General features: G+C 54.8%; 1 protein-coding gene across 9 annotated transcripts; it reads right to left on the reverse strand.

Moving 5' to 3' along the window:
• Positions 1–548: 548 nt before the first annotated feature.
• MEAK7 (MTOR associated protein, eak-7 homolog) lies at positions 549–20,616 on the reverse strand. Of its 9 annotated transcripts, XM_046683548.1 has the most exons (11): positions 20,535–20,616; positions 16,595–16,630; positions 14,874–16,198; positions 14,379–14,619; positions 13,438–13,615; positions 11,430–11,660; positions 10,931–11,075; positions 8,682–9,110; positions 4,511–4,629; positions 2,686–2,865; positions 549–2,226 (listed from the first exon to the last, which is right to left on the reverse strand). In XM_046683548.1, exons 4-11 carry the CDS (start codon positions 14,390–14,392, stop codon positions 2,110–2,112), a joined length of 1,413 nt encoding a protein of 470 aa, XP_046539504.1. In that variant the 5' UTR covers positions 14,393–14,619; positions 14,874–16,198; positions 16,595–16,630; positions 20,535–20,616; the 3' UTR covers positions 549–2,109. The 9 variants fall into 9 exon arrangements, with proteins under 9 accessions (XP_046539504.1, XP_046539507.1, XP_046539503.1 ...); XM_046683551.1 differs by lacking the exon at positions 14,379–14,619 and having other exon boundaries at positions 14,902–16,198; XM_046683547.1 differs by lacking the exon at positions 14,379–14,619.
• Between the last annotated feature and the right edge of the window lie 4,510 nt (positions 20,617–25,126).

Genomic DNA, 25,126 nt, shown 5'->3' on the forward strand with positions numbered 1-25,126 from the left:
ATGGGGAAAAAATAACAATAGCCACATTTGCACCACAGACGTCCTCCTTTCACTTCTTCCTTCTAGCACCTTCTGGGGCCCTAGCCCGTCTTCAGTTTCAGGGACACCGCTGGTCTTTACAACCTGAATTCTTATTCCCATTTCATAAAAGAACAAACTCTTCATTTGTCAAAACTAGCATCACAGGTTTCTCCGCCTCTGGCAGAGCGTGGTCCGTCAGGCCCAGGGGCCCCGGGCACGGCTGACATCCTCAGCAGGTTTGTGTGCTCAGAGCCACACCCAGCGGGGAGAGGCAGAACCTCACGCCAAGCAAGTCGCATGGCTGACCTGCACCCACCCGAGGGCCACGTCCCCCAGGTTACCAAGCGCCTGGCTGGGCAGGCTCCTCTCCGCGTGGAAGTGTGCTGTCTTGGGGGACAGTTCCCCACTTGTGACCTGACTCTTGTTAGAACAGCACAGGGCAGAAGGCATGCATGCAAAATGTAACCCTCTCCGCCAGCCGCCGACAGAGGCACCAGGAAATGGTTTTCAAGGCACGGACACCAAGGGACCTTTCAGCAGCGAGGTATTTAATTGCATTTTATAAAAAAATTCCACAACAAACTGAAGATTCAGGACCTAATTCTACGGATTCTGGTGAGGATACTTGAGGGTCTTAATATCCCGTATCTGCTATTCCATTAGTTCAGAAGGTCACATAATGCACCTGAGAAGCTATTAAAGACTGGCTTTTTATGAGGAAGATCAATCGCGGCCACGTCTGCAGGTGTCATGCCTCTGCACCTCCGTGCCCCGTCTGAGCTCGCCCTCTCCTTTTGAAGGCTAAGTTACAAGGCCTTCTGCTCAGCCAGGGGCCCTGCCAAGTGCACAGTGTGATGAGCCTCCTGGTAAAAAATGCAGAGCCTGCACTATGCAAAGAGCTCAGTCTACCCTGGCTTATAATCAGGGCAAACTCTGTAAGAAAAGGTTGCGCTTTTGTCAGATCTGCATAAGGTCAAAGTTTGCAGCAAAAGACAAAAAGAGGAGGTGAGTTTCCTAGAGATGAGCCCCACAGCTCCTTTAAGGAGGGCATCCTCACAGTGAGATCAGAGTTTCTTCAGGCCTGCCTCTGACGGATGGGGAGATGGCAGCTCTGCCTGGAGGCCCAGCCCGCCTGGGGCATCGTTAGCATTGCGGAATCACTGGAGTCGTTTAAAGCGAGTCCACACTGACCAATTACCCTCCCTCCCCTTCGGGAACAGCACTGACAGGGAGGGCGATACTGCTGGGCGTGGCGCCAGGAGGCCAGAACACAGGCCAGCACTGTCAAGTGGGTCACCACCAACCTATGCGACCTGCCGTGTGTATGTATCAACAGAACTCTCGCCTTAGGGACCAGAGAGTCCCCCACATTTAAACTAGCAACAGAACCACAACCAGGAGGTTTCCCCATTTGCTCACACGTTCATTTAAAAACAGCCAAAAAAGGCAGATGTGGCACCTTATTATAAACACCTCCTGAGGACCCATGCCACTGTGATCTTCAAAATCTTCAGCTATTTTCCCCATTAATATACTATGCTTTTTTATAAATACAGAAATTCCATGTCATAGGAAGATGCTCCCCAAAAGTGTCCAAATTCACATCCAAACGCCGCTTTACCAGTTGAAATGGACCATCGAGGCCCGTGTGTAACTGGGACGGTCTGAGCAGAGGCCATGGGAGCCCCGGCAGGTGGAACCCCCTCCGACACGGCAAGAGCTCACGTTCCCAACGACGCTAACTCCAGCAGAGGTCTCAGCATCTCGGCACCTCAGCCTCTTCGGATTTCATCCAGACGAGATGGACAAAGCATAAGAATTCCATCGCTAATCTGACTCGGGATTTCTAGGAGACACACCCACCAACCAACATATGGCACCAGAGGAATTTTACTCTGTTATGATTGAGCACGGCCAGGACCACCTGGACACGACCAGCGTGGCTCTACGTTACAGGAGGCACAAGCGGGGTGAGGGGAGGGTCGGCAGCTGTGCGCTCCGTCCAGGCGGGCTATGTTCTGCAGGCTGTGCACTCTGGTCCTGGGGGGCCACACTCCAGCTCCAGGAAGACTCGAGCTCGGGGACACCTCACTCATCGTCCTCCGGGACTTCCCGGAGCCCCTGGCTGTGGCAACTCCGCCCACAGCTTTCCAGCAGGATCTGGGCCTCGGGGTCCACATCCAGAATGCTCTTCTTGCTCTTGGCCTTTGGAGGAAGGGAAGGTGGGGCTGTTCAATGATGGTGGCCAGCTCAAGCTCATTAGCATGCAATCAATATGCTATTATTGCCACAAGGACACTGCAGTGGGCGCTCTGGCTCCCTCACTGAGGTCGCCCCCACACCATCATAGGGAGGTGACGAGGTACAGAGGGCCCAATGACTCGTCACAGAGCCACGGAACTAGAAGGAACCCCAGACCCTCCCCACCTTGCGGACGGGCCGTCCACCCACCCGGGGTTCACACCTTACACAAGGCCCTGCCTCCCTGGGCAGTTCGTTCTACTGACCCCCACGGACCCCGACAAGACCCCCAACTGTGCTGTGCAGCCGGGGGCATCCCTCTGGCCAGCAACAGCTGCCGGAAACAAATCAGGAATAAACCACCCCCAGAGGGAGGAGTAAAAGGGGTACAGCCGAGAAGTGGAGAAACGCCTGCACGCTCACCAGCTGCGACTCTGGGGGATCGCCCACCGCCCACACCTCCAACTTCTCGAACCGGAAGTTCTCCTTGGCCGACAGCTGAGGGCTGTTGTACGTGGTACACGTGGGCTTGGCCTTGCTGTGTCCTTTTCCGAAATCGACATCGATCCACAGCCCGAAGTAATTGTGCTGCCCACCCATGCCCTGTGAGGGGAAGAGCGCCAGTGCGTCCTCAGCCGGGACATCAGACACCCTAAGCTCGCTCAGCCTTAAGCACCAGCCTGAGAGGAGGGCGGAGGAGAAGTGGATGCAATTTTCTTTTCTTTTTTTTTTTAACTGTGAAATATATAGATTGACGCCATTTAAGTTTCCCATTACAAGTTACTAGAACCACCACGGAGGTGTCCAGACTCCCACCCCATGGCTCTTTCTCATGGGGCCACACTGGCTGGAAGCCCAAGTGACAGCAGAAGACAAAAAAGAAAAATATAGCCCACCAGGGCCCAGAGACCCAAACCACTAAAATAACGGAGAGGTCAACACAGAAGGTGACGCTGAAAAACCTACTGTGTCTGGGCCCTCCAGGCAGGGACTCTCATCCTGCACAGACCGGGACATTGCGCTCAGAGCGTGAGTCACCCACTCACTGCAGGGGATGAGGCAAGGAGAGGAAGCAGGAGGTGGCCGGGCCGGCGACCCCCAGCCGTCCTCTGCACCGCCCCGCACACTGCCGGCTCTGAGCCACCGGCTGGCGGAACAGAACCACTGTTCCACCTTCCTGATCACTTCTCCCTCCACCTCCGCCTCTTCTCGGGTCCCTGGGAGGCCTGCAACTAATGTGGAGCACAAGCCCAAGCAGGGAAATGCAGTCGACTCATAGCTGCTTCCCTCCTCGGGCCGATTACTGGCGACTACTGGGAACCAGCTGGGTGCTGTTCCTGGGGCCAAGGCCCTCACCGCTGTGGTCACCAAACTGCCCTTTCTGGGAGGGGCTGGGGGTCCTCGGGGGGCTCCGTAGGAGCTGTGCAGCGAGCCTGGGAAGAGCACTGGGGCCCTCTCCATCCTGACAGGGTGGACCAGTCTTCTGGGCCCCGGGCTCTGCAAGCACAGGGCTGGAATTTCCCCAAAGGCACTTTTTGTTAAGAAGAAAACAAATGGGCTGGGGTGCTGGCAGAAGACACATTCCTCACCCAAACTAAGTGGCTCACAGGTGCTGGGCTGATGGACATGCGTGGATGCCAGTCCCAGCTCCTCACCTCAGCCCTGACCCCATCGGCCACCCCAGCGCCCTCTGCCTGTCCTTGGCCTTCAGCCTGTCCTCGTTGTCCTGTGGCTGAGTCTCCAGGCTGGAGCACAGAGCTGACAGGCTGCACTGTCACCCTAACTGGGGCCCCACACGCTGTTCTGTGAGTCACTGTCAACAACTCCTGGTGGGTCCAGGGAGCCCAGCCTGGGACATGCCCCCGGCCGCTGCCCCCCGATCCCTCAGCATGTGGCAGGGCAGCAATGCCTGGTGGCAGGTCTGACACCGACACCATCTCCAGCCATGACGGCCACTGGCCAACCACCTGATTACCAGGAAAACTGGCCGAATCCACCATTTGCACACAAACCACCGAAACACCCCAACAGAGGCCCGTCCTTCCATGAGAGAAGTTCTGTCCTGTTGTCTCTGGTCGTTGCCCCAAAGCCCAGGCAGGATGAAGGGAACCCGGCATGCTCAGGTAACCGAGCGCGTACAGCTCCCAGTGACATGGGGGACACGCCGGCCTGGGCATGTGGGGGCCGATCCCGTCAGGGATGGACAGCAGGAAGGTGGGACGCGCCCCTGCCCTTCCCAAGTCCTTACCAGGCCATTGGGGATGGTCTGCTGCCGATGATTCAGGTACATGTAGTGGTCGTTGTAGCCCGTGCAGGTGTACACAGCCATGCTGGGGGAGATGGAGAACAGGAAGCATCTGTCGTCCCCTGAAAGTGACCAGAGGGCAAATAAGCAGGGTCGCGGATCCGGGCTGGGCACGGAGAGGAGCAGAAACAGAAGCAGCCACCGCTCAGGAGGCAAAACCCTTCACACAGGTCCTCTGGTGCCCTGAGCTCGCCACACCGGGGCCTCGGCCATCACAGACCGTGGGCAGGTGTCAGTGGACAGCTCCCAGACCCCACGGAGGACAGGCCACACAGCTGCCGGGACCCAGAGAATGAGCTGAAGATGCTTGGGCGGGGGGGAGCCGTGACAGCTAAGAAGGAACGTGACATCCTCTTGCTGGGGACGCCGTTTAGCTGTCTCCTGGGAAGCAGAGGTGGGAACTCTGTCTGCTGTTCCTGGCCGAGCCCCACTAAGTCAGAAAGAGCAGTGTCCTTCTAACGTAGGAGCAAGGGGGCAGGCGGTCACCCCAGGTCCTGACTCGGCACGAGCACAGCGTCCTCAAGTAGGCACGTGATGCTGTGTGAGGCTGTCCCCAGCCTAAAAGCAAGCATCATCCGGGGGGCAGAGAGCCTGCAGACACACCGCCGCCCACAGGGCACGAGCTGGTGGGAGGGACACATGGTGACAGGGGACTGTCTACCTTCATCCAAGGGCACAGGTGTGGGCAGATGTGCCACTGAAAGAAGGCACCCGTGGAAACTCCGGAGACGCCGGCACCCCCGTCTCATAGACGCCTTCCCACCTTCCCTCCTCCGTTCGTGCAGGAGAGGGACGGCGGCCGTGCCTCATGCCCCCCGAGCATCCAGCCAGGCAGGAGCCAGACAGGGATGCTCCCACAGTGGTGAGCACTTGGCCCAAAGGACTGCCCCTCCACAGCAACGCTGCGAAGGGCACCTGATGTCACACAAGCCGACACGGGGCCGAGCTCACGGCACTTTGGGGTCGGGCCATTTGTGAGGTGGGAAGGAAGGTCCTGGGAAGCGGGCCGGGAGCCTGACTGTGGAGGGCAGACACGAAGGGGGGAGGCGAGCCCCAGAGGGGCCTCAGGGGGAGGACAGCCCTTGGAAGCAGAAAGGGCCCAGCAGAGTCGGGCAAGCGACACTGGGGCCTCCAATTCAGACAGATCCACGGGGGCCTCTGCGGTCAGGGTGGTCAAGGGGCTTCTGGAGGCCAAATATTAGCGCCTCTGAGGTCAGAAAGGACGTCCTGAGATGGAGACGGCTACTCCACGCAGGGACGGGGACAGCAGGGCCCCTGGGCTGAACCACAGGGTTTGTGAGCCCTGGGACCGGGGAAGAAGGGAAATGAGCCTGGAGAGGTCACCTGGAGCCGGACGACAGAGGGCTCTACTCCAGGCTAACAACTCAGGCTTGACCCCACGGGCTTGGGTGGCCCCAGAAGGCCAGGGGCACTTTCAGATGCAATGACCTGCCTGGTCCCACCCTGGGCCCCGGGTGCTGGGCACAAGCACCACTTTGCTTTGCAATCCTAAGGCTGTCCTTCAACCAACGTTTCTGGGGCCCTGGATGCTAAGCGAGGTGCTGGGGTCACAGAGCGTAGGCCCGTCGGCTGCAATGGACCCCATTCCAGTGGACCCTGGGGTCCGCTCCCAGCGGGGAGGGCCACGTGGGGGGATGCTTGCTCTCCAGGGTGCAGCGGCAAGGGCCCGAGGGGTCGGCATCACCTGCAAAAGAGCCGAGCCCACAGAGAGGGCGCACCTAACTCACAGCAAGGACATTCGAGAGCCAGGCAGGCGGCGTTCACACACAGCACCATCCCACACGGTTCTGGGGAACCGAGGCCGTGAGAAAGGAAGCACGCTGCCCAGGGCTGGCGCTGGGACTCGCGAGGCTGTGTGCTCAGTCCAAGGCCGTGGGCCCGTCAACTGCACCACAGAGAAGGTGAGGGAAAATGAAGTCCCGTCCCACTGCTATCACTTCCTGTCTCAAATATTAGGGCTGTCTGCAGGACAAAGCGACAGGAAGGCTCACCGACCTCCACCTGGCTCAGTGCTGCAAGGCTGCCCTCTGCTGGAACCCAGCCTCACACGTCAGAACGGAAAGGACTCGCGTTTGGAAACCGGGTAATTGATTTCTCCACTGTGTCCAGGAAGATTGATTCTGCTTGTTAATAAAACATTAAGACACAGCAGTGCCAGCCTGGCGTTAAGATTAAAGGCGCTGGAAGAGAAGGAGGTTCCTCTGATAATGATTCTCAGGGTTTCTTCCCTCTCCTACAGCAGAGCCCCCAACGGTGCAGGGACAGCAGCTCGTTCGCCCCCACAGCCCACAGATGGAGCAGGGGGAGGACACCCCATTCCCACGACCTGTGACGGGAAGGTGGGTGCGCAGAGGAGCTCACACAGCAGGCCTGAGCCGGCCGGCCCCAAAGCCCTGCTTCCAAGGCCGGCCCTCAGCTGGCGTCTGCGCACGTGGACTTGGGAAGGGTCCCCACCACCCCCAGAACTGAGAGGAGGGGCTCCCGGGGCCTAAACTGTGCAAACAGCGTGGCTGGTGCTGAACACCTGCTCTCCTCCTGGGGTCTGGGATTGGGGTACATGTCGGCAAAGGGTGCTCATGTCCCCCCCGTAGGTCCCTGGGCTCTGGGTCCCTAATGTGTCCCTGGCAGACAGCATTTCACAGGTGTTGCCACAACTCTTGCTGGGGGAATTAAGTGTGTCCTGTGTGACTCCCCTGGAAGAAGACCCTGGAGCGGGCGTCTGGTTTCCCGTGGGCTTCACCCCATGTGCCTGTGCCCTTTGCTGATCTCGCTCTGCATCCTCTCACTGTGAGAAATCGTGACCGTGAGGATGTACTGACCATAGGCAGAGTCCTGTGAGTCCTCCTAGGGGGTCTTGGGGACCTCTGACATACTGGGGAAGGGCTGGTAGCAGCAACTGGATTAAAGATCTAGAACATTCTGAAACCTAGAGAAAACCAAATCCTAAAAGAAAGGGGCTCTCAGGGACAGAGGTACCCAACCCTTCATCTCACAATTCCTTCTCCCTGTCCCAGGCAAATGGCTGCCCCACTGCTGGCCAGACCCTCTCTAGAAATGGCAGCTCTGCTCCTGGACACGGCTCCCCGGCCGGCAGAAGCTCTCCTGGTAGGGAGAAGACAGGAACAATTCCAGGGGCAGGCAGTACGACAGAGGATACACAGGGAGCACCCAGCCCTTTCTGTGTGGTTGCGAAGGCTTCCTGGAGGAGGTGACCCTGGACCGAGTCCCGACAAGGAGCTAGCAGTGCAAACAGGTGAAGGAGAGAGAAGAGCGGCATCTTCTGGAATTCCTAAGGCCAGCCCGCTCCACTTAGCTCACGGGAGTGAGGGCAGCTGGAATCTGGGCTCCCAGAGCCACTAGGCAAAGCCGTCCATTTTGACAGCTGCTGGCCCCCAAGGAGACCCACTGAGAACACAGCCTCAGGCAGCCGGGGCCATGCACCCGGGGGACATGCAGTGACACCAAATTCCTGGGAAGGCAGGTTCACCTCTGAGTACAAGAACAGCCCACTGGCCTAGAAAGGAGCGTTTTCAAAAGTGGTCCTTTAAAAATGTTTTCCAGAATATTTTCCTTTGAGGATGGGGAAGAGTGCACTCAGAGCCTTTCAGCCAGGGCACTGAAGGCTCACAGAGAACTTCCAAACTCCAGCAAACTCACAAAACTGAAAACCACAGACAAGAAGGGCAGAAGCGGCAAAGCAGACAGACCGGGCGGGGCGGGGGGTGGCTTCCAGGAAAGGAAGCGGGTCCTGGAGAGAAGACATCCCATCTGACAGAGTCAGCATCCCCCGGTCCCTTCTGAGACATCCACGGCCCAGTCTCTCCCACGGCCGGGACCAGACACCGTGCAATGATCCTACACCAGTTTCCTCCCCTGAAATCCGGGGTAAGGGTGCCTGTCCTGCTTATCCTCCTCTTTCCAGAATCAAAAGAGATACCCACAAAGTGTTAAACCACCATAAAGCAGCATCACCTTTTAAAACCCTCCTGACAGCATCCAGAAAAACCACTTGGAGAAGATGGAAGAAATGCCCACATCTTTTGTCGGTGCTCACAGTGGCCTCTACCACTCATGGTCCTGGTCAAAGTCTTACCTTGAAACTGAGGCTTGACCTCCCAGGAGCAGGAGGCAAACCCACCAAACACGTGGCCATCGTGGTCCTCGAGGAGCATCACACAGGGCCCCCGCTGGGTGATGAGTCCGCAGAGCTGGGCGAAGCTGTGCCCGTGGAGCTCAGACGAGAAGAGCAGGTGCCAGCGGTGGCGCTGCTCCCTGGGCAGGTGGGAGTTGAGGTAGATGACGGACAGCACGTCCAGGATGCTCTCAAACTCCCGCCCCTGGTCGACTAGACGCTCGGGGAGCAGGGCGGACAGGTCGAGGGACGAGCACAGGAGGAGGAAGCCTCTGTTGATGACCACGCTCAGAAACGTGGCCACGTGGGGGGTCCTGAACACCCAGTCCTCGATCATGGCTCGGTCACAGTCACAGTCCAGCTGCTGAGGCCCCAGAAGCTTCTCACCCTCTAAGGGAGGGGAGAACAGCGTTAGTGAGGCGACGACATCACTTGTATCTCCTAGCTAAACCTGGGCTGTCCTACACGGGAGCCACGTGCGGCTTTTGAGCACTTGACGTGTGGCTCGTCTGAACCGAGACGTGCGGTATGCACAACACACACTGATTTCAAAGACTTGGTGTGAAAAGAAATGTAAAAAAGTCTCGATCATTTTTCATATTGATTACCAATGTTAAATTATATCTTGGACATGTTAAAATTAACTTCACTTGTTTCTTTGTACTATTTTCATGCGGCTACTAGAACATTGAAAGTTTCACGTGTGGCCTGCCTTAGTGCTTGCATTATATCTTCGGGGAACAGCACTGATCTGAAAACTCAGCGTCAACACTCTGATCTTTTCTCTCCTCTCCAAGCTGCATTTCAGAGGCCCCCCGAGACAGACATGCCTTCTCGCCCAGCCCCGCGACTCCTCACCAACTGTTCCTGACAAAATGACCCCAAAAGCCACTTGTCGAGGGCTTCCACCCCCACCCCCAAAGTCATTTGGAAAGCATGTGGACGCGTGCTGTTCTAATTTACTTGGCATCCTTCTAGTTCATCTGGGAAGAGTGGGTTTCATTAACTATGAATGATGCTTACTTGTTTCATAGCAACATCACTAGTCCTGCTTTCTGTCTCTACCGAATAAGAATAGAGATGACGTGGTATCTATACCAGAAGACAAACTGCTGGTATTTTATTTATATTTATATATACACATATATATAATAATACATAATATTATGTAGTTCTTCTTTCCAAGTTCTAAACACGACTTAACTTTTGAAATATGACCTATTTTCAAACTGCATTTAAAAATCCAGGTTGATAATAAAACAGTAATGCTTTTATAAAACAAGTCTATTTTGCAAAGAGATTCACCACAAGGTATTTTTAAATCTCAAGGTATTTTCAAATCAAATTTAAATATATACTATTTCTCATCCAACAATAGCAGGATACACATTCTCCTCAAGTGCACGTGGAACATTCTCCAGGATAGACCACGTTAGGCCATAAAATATGCCTCCATAAATTTAAAAGAATTTAAACCATACTAAGTATGTTCTTCAATCACCTGGAATGAAATTACAAATTAACAACAGAAGGCAATTTGAGAAATTCACAAACACAGAGAAATTAAATCACACACTCCTAAATAACCAACAGACCAAAGAAGAGGCCATAAGGGAGGTTAGAAAACACTGGGATGGACGAAAACAAAAACACAACATATCAAAACTTAGGAGATTCAGCTAAAGCGGTGCTTAGAGGGAAATTTATAGCCATAAACGCCTGTATTAAAAAAGAAGAGTGATCTCAAATCAATAGCCACACCTTCTACCTTAAGAAACTAGAAAAAGAAGACCAAACTAAATCGAAAGCAAGCAGAAGGAAGGAAATAAAAGACTTAGAAGCAAAGAGAAATGAAATAGAAACTAGACAGAGAACAGAGAAAATCCACAAATACGGTGGATATGCTCTTCGAAAAAAATCAACAAAAAAATGGACAAACCTTTAGCCAGACTGACCAAGAAAAGAAGAGAGAAGACTCAAGTCACTAAAGTCAGAAATGAAAGTGGGGACGTCACCACCGACCTCGCGGAATAAGGATGATGAGGAAATACTATGAATTGTCTGCCAACCAATTAGAGAACGTAGAACAAACTGGAGGACTCACACTTCCTGATTACGAAACGTTACTCCAAGACTACAGTCATCGCGACGGCGGGGTACCACTCCGCACAGCCAAGGTCTCAGCGTGCGAGCCCACACAGGGCACTTGCCTTGAAGCTTCATCTCGGAGAAGAGCTGAGCCGCCAGCACCTGCACCCTGGGCGGGCAGCCGGGGCCTTTCTTCTGAGTCCAGCCCCTCAGCTGCTGTCTGTGGTCTAGCACGTGCACAACAGAGCCAACCAGATCCTCTGTAAACTTGGATATCAAAATTTTACCGTTAGTAACATTTCCACCGTGACCCACGGCCTATGTCATATCAACACGGGGAAGGGCGTTTTCTCTCTTTAATGCCAACCACGTGGACTGCAGTGTGGGAAAAGATCACATAACTTAGGTACGTCTTCATTTTTCTAATGACGCTCTGGGCTGGCCTAGAAGTTTTCCCAAGGCCTTTGCCCAGGAGTTCTGACCTCACCCAGCGCTCACGGGTTCCCCGCGGGTGGACATTTCCATGAGGCCTCCACCAGCTGCCTGATCCTCCCAAGTCCCCCACCCTAAGGACACCAAGACTGCATGGGATGGCTGCCGAGGGCCTCCTGGCCCTGCTACCTTTAGGACTTCTCTTGCTTTCACAGGACCTTCCGTAGCAGAAATCATTTTCAGGATAATGAGACTCTTCTCCTCGGAGTTTCCTTTTAAGAGGTGGGACATCGACACTGTGAACTGCTCCTGGGAGACACCCTCGCTGGGCCCCTTCGCTGTCCCTGTCAGGTTGACCCTCTGCATCCCATCATACAGCCTGGTGACCATCTCTGGGGGGAGAGCCTCTCCAATGTGGCTCTGTTGGGGACAAGCAGGAGAAAAGGCTGGACAGGGTATGAGTTAAACGTGGTAGGATCAGGGAAAAATAACTAGGGGACCAAGACCAAGCACTGCTGTTTCCACCAGAACGTAACCTTCCTGGGTCCCAGGTGTGCCATCTCTCCCCCACCCAAGGGCATCGCACCACTCAAGGACCCACACACCTAACACGTCCCGGCTTGTGGCTCATCTTGGCCATCAGACTCATCCACAGTCTTTTCCCATCCTGTCCTCCAAACTTTCTAGCTTCCCCAGATTGGCCGTGTCCTTCCTGCCTCTGGCCACTGTCTGCTCTTCACTGCTTACAACATCTTCTTCATTCTAGACTCTAACAGCTGCCATTTGCGTGTTGGAATTTATTCTCACGGACCATACGTCTGTGTGGAGCTCATCTGGTCTCCTCTATATTAGGCACTTCCAAATATACGAACTAGCTTTCACTTCTTATCTGAGTTCTTTGTGCTCAGTATGCATTTTTAATTAATTTTTATTTAAATTTTCAATCTAATTCTTAATTCGTGTCTTGCCTATGACACTCTGTAAATGTCGTTCTCCTTTTTGACTCCAACATCAAATCTGATTTGGTCCAGAGATTACAAATAAATGGGGAGAGAAAGCAAATCAAGAATGAAATTGCGAATTTCCTTCCTAGCAGGGTCTGAGGACCGGATCCTCCTGTAAGCACGCACTGCGTCTGCACCATTTGTGACAACATCGACATGCGGCAAGTGCTTGTAAAGCCGGTTCTCCCCCTCACTGCTCAAAAAGAGGATTCCTGTCTCTGTTGGTGTTTTCAAAGTCCCACTGGAAAAGCAACCTCTGATTCCTTCCCAAAGGAAACTTGATTCAGTCGCCAAGGTTTTCTGATCGACTTTTAACCATGTTTATCTTGATAACCCACGTGAATGTAGTCACCCGCTCTGCAGGCAGGTCCTTCACTGGCCCGTCTGGTTCTGGCTGCTCCAGCTCAGCGGGTGACCTGGCAGCCTTGGCTCCTCTGGGGCTGGCGGAGATGCACACAGGTGCACACGTGTACACACCACAGCTGGAACCCGGCCAGCCTCCCTGGCCAGCTTCCTTATCTGCAAAGTGAGCACGCGGGGGAATCCCCAGTGCCCCAACCAGCTCCCATTCTGAATGCTCTAGAAGAGGAGGCCGCTGGAACGTCTTCACACACTACACGCCCTCCCCACCTCCCGGGAAGATGGGCTGATGTCTCTTCACCAGCGTCCTGCCTCAGCCTGAGCACTCAAACACAGAGTTAAAAGCCCCAGGAAGGGGGCAAAAAGATGGGGAGATGGGCGGTTTTGACTTCTCATCAGGTGAACCCCGAATCTGAAACTCTGTCCTTTCGTTAGGAGGACCATAAAATTCCTACGACATCAAACACTTACAAATTCTCAAAGCAAAGGCATACTTGAAACTTTGTGGTTACTGGACCTACAAACCCCGCTCAGGCAGTCTGTCCCCTGGTCTCGGAGGCAAATCAGGGGACAGTGTTTCGAGAGGTGGGCAGCAGGGCTGGCCCCTTTGGTCAAACTCAAGTTAAAAACGTCCCCAAAACATGCTACAAAGGCAACAGAGAGGATGTGGCCCACAAAGCCGAGATCCATGCTATCCAGCCCTTTACAGAAACAAACCTCATAGCATTCCCATAGACCCGTCTCAAAACACGGACAGCCGACTTTGGCCCGGGGCCCACAGGCTGCAGACCCTCGCTCTAGACTAGACATTAACTGCTGACTGTTACTCTTGCCTGGAGGGCCTGCAGAGAGAAGGATCTGGGCGGGGTATTGGAGCTGTGTTTGCCCGAGGACAGAGCATCAAACAGTCGATCGATCTCGGCCCGCTCCTCAGGAAGAAACTGTGAACACGCGTTCTGCCCCGAGCGGCTTTTGGCATTCCCCATCTTCCCTTCTATCTGGCAGAATCCTCTGCAGAAGGAAAAGATATCAAGTCAGAGAGAAAAACCAAAATGTAGTAATCACACAACATAAATGTTCATAATTACATGGTCAAGTTAATAAATACTGATTTCGCTGCAAAATGCGGCTTAAATGCATCAGAGCCACGTAACATTGTTTCAGTGTGCTAGAAACGGATAGTTGAGACAGACGGAGTGGGAAAAGCCAATCCTGATTCCCACGGCCTCCAGGAGCAAAGAAGTCTGGATTTCATTTGAAAACTCAGTTCCCAAGCTAATGTAAGTAAAAAGTAGAAGAAGATCAGTGTTTTAATCTAAATGTTCATTTTTTAAAAACCTGAGTTGAAAAAAATCTGTAAGGCTGATGATCACATATATTTGAATAAAATCAACACCTTGAAAATGTCACCTACAAAGCCAACATGCTATTTGACAAGCTCTACCTCTGTGATCCTGGTTCCACCTCCTCCTAGCTGTGTGGTCTTAGGCAAGCGACCGAACCTCTCTGTGCCTCGATCTCCTCATTTGTAAAACGGGAATAATCACGGCCCTACCCCAGAGACTGTTAAGTCAATGAGTTAATTATCACTTGAGATCCCAGCAGAGAATGGCACCCAAACGCGGGTGACCTCTGTTCATTGTCACAGACCTCATTACAGGAAGGGGTCAAGGGCCAAGAGATCTGGAGATCCAAACAGAAAAGCACAGTCACATGAAAAAATCTCTCAAGAAGCAAAATGCTGTGACTTCTTAACTCTGTCCTGAGCCTTCACCTGGAAACTCCCATCAGCGAACTGCTGGAGACACAGCACCTTCCCCCACTTCTCCTCAATCAACTCCGTTGGTGCAACAGTAAACAGTCTCCCGCCAGGTCCTCGGGGTGGGGGGGGGGGGGGGACGACAGGCCCTCCCAGCTGCAGCAGGGAGCTTGGAAAAAGGCCCAGCAAGAGCTGGCTGATCAAGACCTCAAGCGGAAATGGGGTACAATCGAGATCTTTCTTGTCTTTCTTTTTACTGCAGTGAGAATCACAGACATAAAATTATCCATTTTCAAGTGTACAATTCAGTGGCATTTAGTACATTCGCCATGTTGTGCAACCACCCCCCATCTAGTCCCACAACATTTCATGAGCCCAAAAGAAGCCCCAGACCCATCAGCAGCCACTCCCCACGCCCCCTCTCCCCAGTCCCCAGCAACCACTAACATGCTGTCTGTCTGTGCGGATTTATCTACTCTGGACATTTCATATAAATGGCGTTGCACGCACGTGGTCTTTCGCGTCTGGCTCCTTTCACCTGGCAGAATGTTTTCAGGGTTCATCCACGTGGCAGCCTGTGTCAGGACTTCATTCCTTTTCATGGCTGAATACTATTCCAGTGCATGGGGATGCCACATCTGGTCTACCCCGCCATCTGTTGATGGACATCCAGGCTGTTTCCACCTTTTGGGTGTTGTGACCAGTGCTGCCGTGAGCATGTGTGTGCACATGGAGTTGTTTGAGCCCCTGCTTTCAAATTTGGGGGTATATACCTAGCAGTGGAATTGCTGGGTCATATGGTAATCTGATATTTAACTTTTTGAGGAACTGCCAGGCTGTTTTCCATTTTCCATTCACAGCAGCAAAGCACAAGGCTTCCAATTTCTCCATCTCCTCTCCAACAGTCCTGCTATTCTTCCGTCTTTTCAGCACAGCCATCCTGGCACGGGGACCGTCTGCCTGGGACAGGAAGCCTCCGGCAGGGGGTTCCTCGCAGAGGCAGGCTGCAAGCAAGGGCTTCTGCAGCCCGGCATGGGGCTGCTGCTCACGGGCTCTCTGGCCTCATGCTTCCACTCCTCAAGTTTCTCAGCGGCGTAAGAACCCAGAAGGAAAACCGCCAGCCCTGAGCTCAAGGTCCAGCCTGCACGAGGCCTTTCTCATCTCTAAGACACAGGGGGCGGCACCAGCTGGTGCCTGGTCCCCTCCAGGGGCACAGCCCAAGCAGCCATGCCAAGGCAGACAGACCCATCCTCTTTACCAGCTCTTCTAAGGACCGTGAGAAACAAGCTGACCGTTTAGGACTTGATCAGGAGAGGAGCCACTGTCACTGGATTTGTAAATATCCGCTGGTTCTGGAGAAGAGGGGGGAGGGTGAAAGCAAAGGGACTAATATCCCTAACATCACCACCTCTGCAGTGAGTTCAGCAGAGCCCACGGTGGGAACCCCGGAGAGATCATAACAGACGACACGTCCACGCCCGCCAGCTAAAGAGCAGGAGCACGTGGGTGGGGGGGCCGTGCAGCGAGTGTGGGGGTCTCGGTAAGAGCGTGGGAGCGGGGCTTGGTCTGAGGTCTGGGCTGTCTTCTTGGAAGACTCCGAGAAGGCAGGGTTCAGTCTGGGTTGGGTGTAATTCAGTGCCCGGGTATCTTAATCATTTTTATTGACAATGCAATAAAATTCTTATTGATGATGCTCAGAGGAACCGAGTGGGGCTAAAGTTAAGATCAGGAAGGACACGGCCCTTCATTTTGCTGGTGCCCTCAACGATGCTGCTGCTCCAGGAAGGTGTCTGTGTTCAGCAGGACGGCCTCCAAGCCTGTGATGTGCGGGCCAGCTACCAGGTGACAAACACAAAGAGAACCTCTCTAGTATTAACATTGCACGCCGTCTGGAAACCTGCGGCGGTCACAGCTTTATAAACATTACAGATATTAAATCAGGACAGCCTTAGCCAAAGTAGTTTTAGGTTTGTATTTTTCCCTCCCCAGGAAAATTCAAGACTTTCTCAAAATCTGTTGTTAATTTACCAAGTCACCAAAAAATCTGTCACACCACTCTCCTTGTGCCCCTATGTTGTTATTCAGCTGAGATCCTGAAAATGGTTAATGTATAAACGTGCACTCCAGGGATTTCTATTTCCTTCTTAGACGAGGTCTTCATAGCAAAGACCATCACTCTCTCACTTCTGGAAAACCTGCAGGTTTGTGACATGAGAAGGCCCGTGACTTACCTACATGGCTGGAGGAGACGGAAGTCTTTCCGACACCTAGGAGGGAAAGGTTTTTGAGACGTTAGCACAGCATCACACCAGAGCTGGAGCCTGGAGGCCGGCTGAAGGCCGTGCCCACCCCAGTTTCCAAGGCCAGCCTCACGGATGCGTGTGGTCCACTCAGGGCATCAGACTCAAGTCCCTCTGAGCGGCTCCTTTCTGCTCCCCGTCTGGCTCAAAGGGCCCTCACTGTGCCCTCTGCACACCCTTGACCTTGCACACCTCACCGTCCTACTCAGCCTTTGGGCTCCAAGACTACCCGGCATTCTGGAGTTTCCTAGTCTGCTGACTAGGTCCTTCCTATTCCTGACTGTTGCCTTAACAGACACGGAGCAAGGCCCCCCTTGCTCACTCTGCTCAAGCCACGCTCCCTGCCTTAGTCCATGCCCAAGTCACCTGCTAGAATCTGAAAGTCACAAAAGAGACTCTGCCCCAGGGCCACCTGCCCAGCCCCTGAGCCAGGCTGGCGCGTGCAGGCGCCAGGACGCGCATGTCCGATGGCTGTGTCATTCCTTGCTGACCTCTCAGGTGGACTGGTCCCTTCCCTTGCCACCTCGTGGGCTCCCATGCACAACTCCCAGGAGGATGGCCTGGCCCAGGTCCTCAGAAAGCCCGAGGCCCCCAACTGGCTCCCACAGGGCTCACTCCCGGCCCCCTACAGCCTCAGGGGCCCCCTGGATCAGTGCTGCTTGCTCTACCACCTACAACCTGTCCCCTGCCCAAGGACAGGCTCCAGGACGCCCTCACCTCGGTATCCCACAGCCCACCAGGCCTGGGCATGGCAGGGACTCAGCACAAACAGGGAAGCGCTTTGCTGAGCCACCCCCACTTTGAGAACAAGCTCAGAAGCCATCAGGGAAAGCCAAGAGCGAGGACGGGATCTCAGGCCGATGCCACCTCCGGCCTCTCTTTAACGGGGATGCCATTTAAATGCTGTACCTCAAAGTCCCAAAATCCAGAGAAAGCTTCCTCCCTGCTCAAAATCAAGGAACTGCTCCATCGGGGACACCAGCCTCTTTAAGGGGGGCGTCTGGGGCTAAAAGGCCACCAACATTTAAATGCCACTCCTCAGAAGTTTCCAAATGTTCTGTGATTGAGGAATCAGAGACCCAAGGATATGCCACCAAGAGGTCACGGGTCCCACCTCCTCCAGGACTCGTGCCTTCCTGACGTCAGCACACGCATTCATTCCTTCAATAAATAACTCAGCGTCTCCTGGGCCAGGCCCCGTCAGGGAGAGCGGACAGACACAGGGAAGCCCCAAAGGGGCCCAGGCCTGCAGGAGTGTCCCATCCACCAGGGAGGGACAGACAAGGGACACGAGGATCAGTGGGAAGGGGGTGAGAACACAGGAGTCAAGAAGGGAAAATGTCCCGAAGGACACAGCCGGCTGGGTCTTCGGGCACCCACAGTGGCTGACCCGGGAAGTGGGGACAGTGCGCACAAAGGCGCAGGGGTGAAACTAAGACTGAGGCGAGGTCTGGTGTGGCAAAGGGTACCAGAGGGACTAGCGAGCAAGGGGTCCCTCGCCTGCCTCCGCCCAGCCCCTCACCTCCAGCCCACCCAACCTCCTCCTCCACCCCACCAGAAACAGGTTCCTCCACTGTTGTCTGAAAACAGAGCAGGATGGAGCAGCCTGGCCAGACCTCCACGGCTGGCAGAAAGGAACGGGGCTGGGCAGGTGCCAACAGGCAGCACAGGAGGGCAGAGGCACATAGCAGAGGTGCAGCCCATGAGCACGCGGGTGGGCACAGGGCAGCGCCAGGGGGACACACCAGGAAAGGCTGGGAGCAGGGCACGCTGGCAACACCAGGTTTTCAAGTAGGAGGGAGAAGGGTGTGGAGCAGCCGCAAGCAAGAGCCATGGGCCTGGAGTCCCCGAGAGGGGGGAGGTCAGGCAGCCTCTGCAATCACGCCCCTGCCCCCCGCCCCGCCCCACCATGCTGGTGAAGGGATACACTCAAACAGCTCCAAGGACAGCCCCATCGCCTTTTAAGATGAAGTAATGGCCGTGAAACAAAGTGTCCCCAGGCACATGGTCTTAGCCTCGATTGCATTAATCACCCCGGAAATCTTTTCTATCAACGTTGGGGAGGAATGAGGCCCTCGATGTGTCCTTACTTCTCCCCAAATGCAAGTTCCTGAACTTTCTTTCAGTTCCTGGCAATAGTTTTCTCACGGGACTCTCCTGGGTGCACCTTGCTACCTGGGACAGCCTTTTTCCCAGCAAGTTGTGCAGAAAACCACCCTAGGCCGGCCTGAGTCTTCTGCAGGTTGATGCATGCCAGATCCTCGTTCAGCAGGACGCACCTCAGTGCTACTTTGAGACTGCTCGACACCGGTGCTCCTCAACTGGGGCAGTTTTGTGCCCCAGGGGACATTTGGCTATGATGTCTAGTTGTCGCAACTGGGGAGGGGGGTGCTGCCGGCATCTCGTGGGTTGATACCAGGGGTGCTGCTAAATATCCTACGATGCACAGGACAGCCCCCACAACAAAGAAGTGCCTGGCCCCCAATGTCAGTAGGGCTGAGGGTGAGAACCTCTGGCTTCCAAGGATGCGGGCCAGTGGGCAGAGTGGGAGGGGCCGCACTGAAGCCTGCTGATGCCCAGAATGCTTGCCTCCAATCACAGGGGCCCCAGGCTCTGAGGTCATGGCATTAGCCAAGATGGGAAGATCTGAGTTCGAGTTCTGATGCCGGTTGGTTTTATGTCTGTGGGCAGGTTACCAAGCCTTATTGACCCTTAGTAAAATGGGGGAATACCACCAGCTGCATAATGAGGTGGAAAGGATTAAAGGTGGGAACATAGGGTATTTAATTCTGCTTTCTGGAGGCCAAAGATGGAGTCAGATGGCGCCGAGACAACCAAAGGTTGCGTTCTTGCCTTGGAACAAGGGGAACAGCCCGGCCTGAAAGGAAGGAACTCCCTCAGGGCTGGGGAGGGAGCCAGGAGCCGTTTTTCTGCAGAATGGGGCCTGCAGTTCCTGCTGGTGTCCTAGGATAGTTCAGTCAACTCTTTCTCAGAGCCTCTCCGACTGGCTCCTGTCCTGAGGATGCTCTCTGCCCTGGCCTGCCAACCTCCAACCCACCACCTCCAAGGGGCCACTGTCCTGAGAGTGGTGACCCAGCCCTCAGTATCCCCTTTCTGGGCAGACTGCAACGGCCCCTTCTAGACAGAGGCACTTGACGCCCTGTTTATGTCCCAGAACCAGCAGCTCTTCTGCAAAGGGCCAGCTTGAGCCGGGGCCAGCCTTCACTCTGCGTAGTCCCTACTGCCTGGAAGGTGACCTGTCCTGCTCCTGCCCACGGCTGGCTTCCCTCCTCCAGGGGGCCCACTGGCTGATCTGCAGGGGTGGTATAGTCTGGGTGCCTTTCTGCTTTCTTCTCCTCTGCCCTCTGCCCTGAATTTAGCTATCACTCGACTCTCCTGGGACAAAGCTAGTAGGTTGTAGTCACAATACAAAAGGGAAGGACTCCCCCCCCCCCCCCCCCCCCCGGAAACGCACTCCAGTATAACCCCCTGACGCTCCTCCCGCAGATGCTCCCGTGTCCTTTCCGCATCTATACCAGCTCTATCGTCTACACTGGCTCTCTCGCTCTCCAGTCCGGACGGCTGGCTCAGCCCTGGGGTGACCACCTGCCGGGACCCTCTTATTTCCACCACAAAAAGGGAGAAGGTGTGGGGTGCTTTTGTGCTCCGACTCACCACAGAGAGACCCTCTCTCCCTGGCAGCTGTGCCCCCACCTCCCCCACCCCCGGCCCGCGGCGTAGCCAGCCACGGAGGGACAGGCCCAGGCCCACTCCGGCACCGTGTGCTCCCGGGACCAGGGCCATCAACCCTGATCCCTACGCCAGCCCGAGGCTCCCGTCAGCCGCCCGCCAGCGCCTCCCCTCGGCTCACCTGGACTCTCGGCCTCAGCACCGACCCGACCCACTTCCGGTCAGGCCATCCACGGATTTTCCTCTGGAGCGCCGGCCCCATTGCCTGGCGACAGCGCTGACGGGCAGCCATCTGACCCAATCGCAGAAGTAGAGGGGGAGGGGGCGGAGCCCTAGAAAGGAGTCGGCCAATGGCAATGCAGGTCATGGGGAGGGGGCCGGCGCTGGAGGGTGAGGGCGGGCCGTGGGCGGAGATGTGGGCGGGGCCCGCGGGCTGCTGAGAGCCCGGAGGAGCGGCTGGGAGGATGGGATTCAGCTTCGCTGCTGGGGAGGAGCTGCAAAAGAGTGGCTGGTGATTCGGGGGAGGAGCGCCTGGGGAGGGAGGCTGTGTCTGGGCTGGGGTGGAAGCGCGTAGCTGGGCTGTGGGAGCAGCTAGGGTGTGGCTGGAACAGGGGAGTAGCTCGGACAGAGGAGAGTCGGCCCACATGGAGACACAGAGAAGAGAGAGGCGGGTAACCCAGCCTCCGCCCAGGCCGCAGCCCCTCCCACCTCAAAGAAAGCCCGGCCTCGGCCCTGCCCCCACCTGCTGCCTCCCTCGGTAGCCACCCCTCCCTGCCCCCGGGAACGAAGCCCTCCGCCTGGGTCTCTAACTCCTGCCCTTCCCAGGAGCAGTTGCACGCACTCAAGCCTCTCCAGTCTTGATCAGTAAACTCTCCTTGACCCCCACGGCCTCGTCAGCTGGTACCCACCTCCCTTCCCTCCAAAATGTTTCAAGACTGTCATCCCCATCGATTCACCTTGCATTCACCCCCCCAAAGCCCTGAGGCCTGGCGCAGGGGCACTGCCGGTCCCTGGGCGCAGTGGTTCCCAGCTGGCACGCCCGCCTCCTCCTCAGAACTCTCCTCCTGGGCTCCGAGGTCGCCCCTTCCCAGTCTTTCTCCCCCTCTCCCCGAGGAGTTTTCGCCCAGTCTCTGCTGCCTTCTGCCCTCCTGGAGCTCCTCACGCTGCTCCTCTCCTTTTTTACCCCGCACATCCTCCCTGAGATGACATCCTTCCTTGTGACATCTCTTCTCTTGACTTCGATTCCCACCTGTCCATGGTGCCGGCCCCCAAACCTGCATGTCCAGCTGGTCTAGCCTGCACCCTGAGCTGTGTGGACACTTGCTCACACCAAACTCACGCCCAGCCAAACCCAAGCTCAACCCCTTCCCTCCCAAACTGCTACTCCTGTTTGCTCCCTTCCTCGGTGCGGGCCCCCACCTTCCAGGCCTGAGCCAGCCACCTGGAGGCATCCTGGACGCTGCCTCCTCCCTCTCTCCCCGTGTTTGATTGCTCACTAAATCTGTTTTACCTCCAAGATATGTCCTGCATCCACCTGTGTCCCTCCGTGTCCCCAGGATGCCTGGTCCAGGCCAGTACCGGCCTCCTTCCTGGCCTCTTTCCCTCCTTCAGGCCATCCCCCCACCAGAGCCAATGGAGCACTTACCACGCAAGTACCTGTCCTGTCCCCCAGCCTGAAGAGACTGTCACAGGAGCAGCCAGGCCATTCACCAGGCCAGAATGACAGACACAGATAAAACCAGCTGCAAAGTTCACGAGGTGCAGAGTTTCTCAAGGACACGCGGCTGCAGCTATAAAGTGTGGTAACAACTCCCCCAGTTTTTTGGGGGGTTTTTTGCTGAGGAAGATTGGCTCTGAGCTAACATCTTTTGCCGATCTTCCTCTTTTTTTTTCCTCCCCAAAGCCCCCAGCACATGCTTGTACATCCTAGTTGTAAGTCCTTCCAGTTCATCTTCTGTGTGGGACGCCCCCACAGCGTGGCTTGACGAGTGGTGCACAGGTCTGCGCCCAGGCTCAGGAAACGGTGAACCCTGGGCTCCCAAAGCAGAGCGTGCGAACTTAACCACTATACCACCAGGCCAGCCCACCACCCCCTCCTCTGAGTAATAATTATTTTACTCAAAAATAACTTTGAGGGGCTGGCCCCGTGGCCGAGTGGTTAAGTTCGCATGCTGCGCTGCAGGCGGCCCAGTGTTTCGTTGGTTCGAATCCTGGGCACAGACATGGCACTGCTCATCAAACCACACTGAGGCAGCGTCCCACATGCCACAACCAGAAGGACCCACAACGAAGAATATACAACTATGTACTGGGGAGTTTTGGGGAGAAAAAGGAAAAAAATAAAATCTTAAAAAAAAAAAAAAAGAACTTTGAACTCTAAGTCATAGATTCATAGAAACTTTGCTGTTGAACTTCTATCAGTAAGATGAAACTTCCCGCTCCCTCCCGGAGAAGTTGTCAACTTCGGCAGAGAAGCAGCCTGGGTGTCCAGCACCTCAGCAGAGCTCCAGATGCGTGGCTTCTGGACACGACATTCCACAGCTGTCTCGACTTGGTGGTTCCCAAGGGACCAGGGGCCGGGGCCGCTTTGCAGCTCGGACCCAATGCTGGCCCCTTCGCACATGGCCCTGCTTTGCCCTGAGCCTGTCAAAACACTGCTTCAGGGGCCCGGCCCGGTGGCGCAGCAGTTAAGTGCACATGTTCCGCTTGGGCGGCCTGGGGTTCACCGGTTCAGATCCGGGGTGCGGACATGGCACCACTTGGCACGCCGTGCTGTGGTAGGCGTCCCACATAGAAAGTAGAGGAAGATGGGCACGGATGTTAGCTCAGGGCCAGTCTTCCTCAGCAAAAAGAGGAGGATTGGCAGCAGATATTAGCTCAGGACTAATCTTCCTCAAAAAAAAATAATAATAAAAAGAAAAAAACACTACTTCAATTAAACTTCACTCAAACCCACCCTTCCCGAAAATCCTATGACAACTCTTTCCCTTTCTCAGGTGAGCAGCCCAGCTTCCCGGCACGTGGATGCCTGTTGAGCACCCACAGTGTGGCAGGTGGCAGTGACACAGCAATGATGGACCGTCCCCACTCTCAGTATTCTCGGACTTCATCATCAGTTCCCACTTGTTGAATGAGTGGGGGGACCAGGACCAAGGGAGGGAATGGTTGGGGGATGTGGGTGTGGATGAGAAGTTTGGGGAAAACAAAGGAGGAAAAAAACCCCAAGAACGGTAAGAGGCTACAGCGGGAAAACAGTAGGATAGAAAAGAAAGAAACGGGGATGTTTCCTAAACAGACTTACAAAGAACTCAGAGGCCATCTGAACGTTCTCCTTTTTTGTGTCAAGGGTCTACCGCCTTTCCCAGCTCTTCCTGCCCACCCTCCCTGCCAATCCGATTCTTCCTGGCCGTTTTCCAAGGCCAGGAGCAAGGAGAAGGGAGCCCCTGCCAGCCTGGCCTGCCTGAGGGCTGCGCCTGGCTGCTGACAGCGCCTACGGCGTGGTCCCTAGGGAGAAGTGGGTCAGAGCCCGAGGCCCGCATGCTAGGAGAAGCAGCTCTGTGAGCACAGAGTCCCGGAGCCCAGCTGCCCCCACCCTCCTGTGGGCTGGTGACTCGAGTGACCAACTTCAGCTCATTCAAGTTAGGTTTCTGCCCCTGCAGCCCAGGATGGGCAAGATTAAACCCCCTCGTGCTTCTCATGCACACAGACCTCGTGTGTATATCCCACAAACCTCGTGTGTATATTTTCAGTAACACCAGGTGGTTGCATTTTGCACAAAGAGGCGGTTTCTTGTAGGCAGAAGCTCCCCGATGGCAGGAGCAGTAGTGGCCGACCCGGGGGCAGGTGCGGGGGCAGTCAGGGGGAGCGCCTGGCCTTAGCGATTGAAACACAATAAAGCCCAGTAAATGTCGGTCTGCTTTGTGTCACCAAGATTCTAAGCAACATCAGTGATCTAATTGTGCTCCCTGAGAGAGCCTTCGATTGGTTTAAGCACTAAACCAGGGCCTGGCAGACTTTCTGGGAAAGCCCAGACAGTAAATATTTTAGCATTTCGAGCCATATGGTCTCTGTCACAACTCCTGGATTCTGCTGGCCTTGCACGAAAACAGCCACAGACAAGATGTAAACAATAGAACGTGGCCGTGTTCCGCTCTAACTTTATTTATGGACACGGAAACTTGAATTTCACATAATCACACGTCATGTAATATTATTCTTCTTTTGACTTTTTTCCAACCATTTAAAATATAAAAATCACTCTTAGCTCACTGGCTATACAAAAACAGGCCGCCGGCTGGATTTGCCCTGCCAGCCACGGTTTTGCTGGCTCCTGTTCTCAACAGTTACTACAATTACTGTTGTGTTTTAATAATATTTATATAAGCTGCAAATTTGTACATTTTTATTACATAGCCTTTAGAAACTGAGTTTATTCGGAGAACTCCCAGTGACAGATCTGGCCCCCATCACACATGGACTCAGCCCCAGGCCTTCATCTCAGAGTCAGTTGAAATCTCTGGAATTTTCTGAGCTCACTTAGGGCACAGTTTGAGTATCCAGCTCCTCCCATAGCACCTATTCCTGCGTTAAAGGAATAGATTTGACATAAACATTTCGAACACGATGATTGTAAAGACGGGCAGCCAGCACTCGTGCTGGTTCAGTGCTGTCATTCTCCATGACCACTTGGAGTGTTTGTGGTTAACAGTGTTCCACGACAGGGGCTGGCTCCGTGGCCGAGTGCTTAAGTTCACGCACTCAGCTTTGGCAGCC

Source organism: Equus quagga, chromosome 13 (genome assembly GCF_021613505.1).
Source record: "Equus quagga isolate Etosha38 chromosome 13, UCLA_HA_Equagga_1.0, whole genome shotgun sequence".
Classification (NCBI taxonomy): Eukaryota; Metazoa; Chordata; class Mammalia; order Perissodactyla; family Equidae; genus Equus; species Equus quagga.

Bases quoted from the DNA above. Each gene is read 5' to 3' on its own strand.
- MEAK7 (XM_046683545.1), bottom strand. From the start codon at position 14,965: ATGAAAAGGAATGAAGTCCTGACACAGGCTGCCACGTGGATGAACCCT. The intron at 13,616-14,810 runs GTTAGTGGTTGC...TTCCTTCTGCAG, and splicing joins TCCGCACAGACAGACAGCAT to AGGATTCTGCCAGATAGAAG. The intron at 9,111-10,930 runs GCAAGTGCCCTG...CCCCTCCCTTAG, and splicing joins CTCCGAGATGAAGCTTCAAG to AGGGTGAGAAGCTTCTGGGG.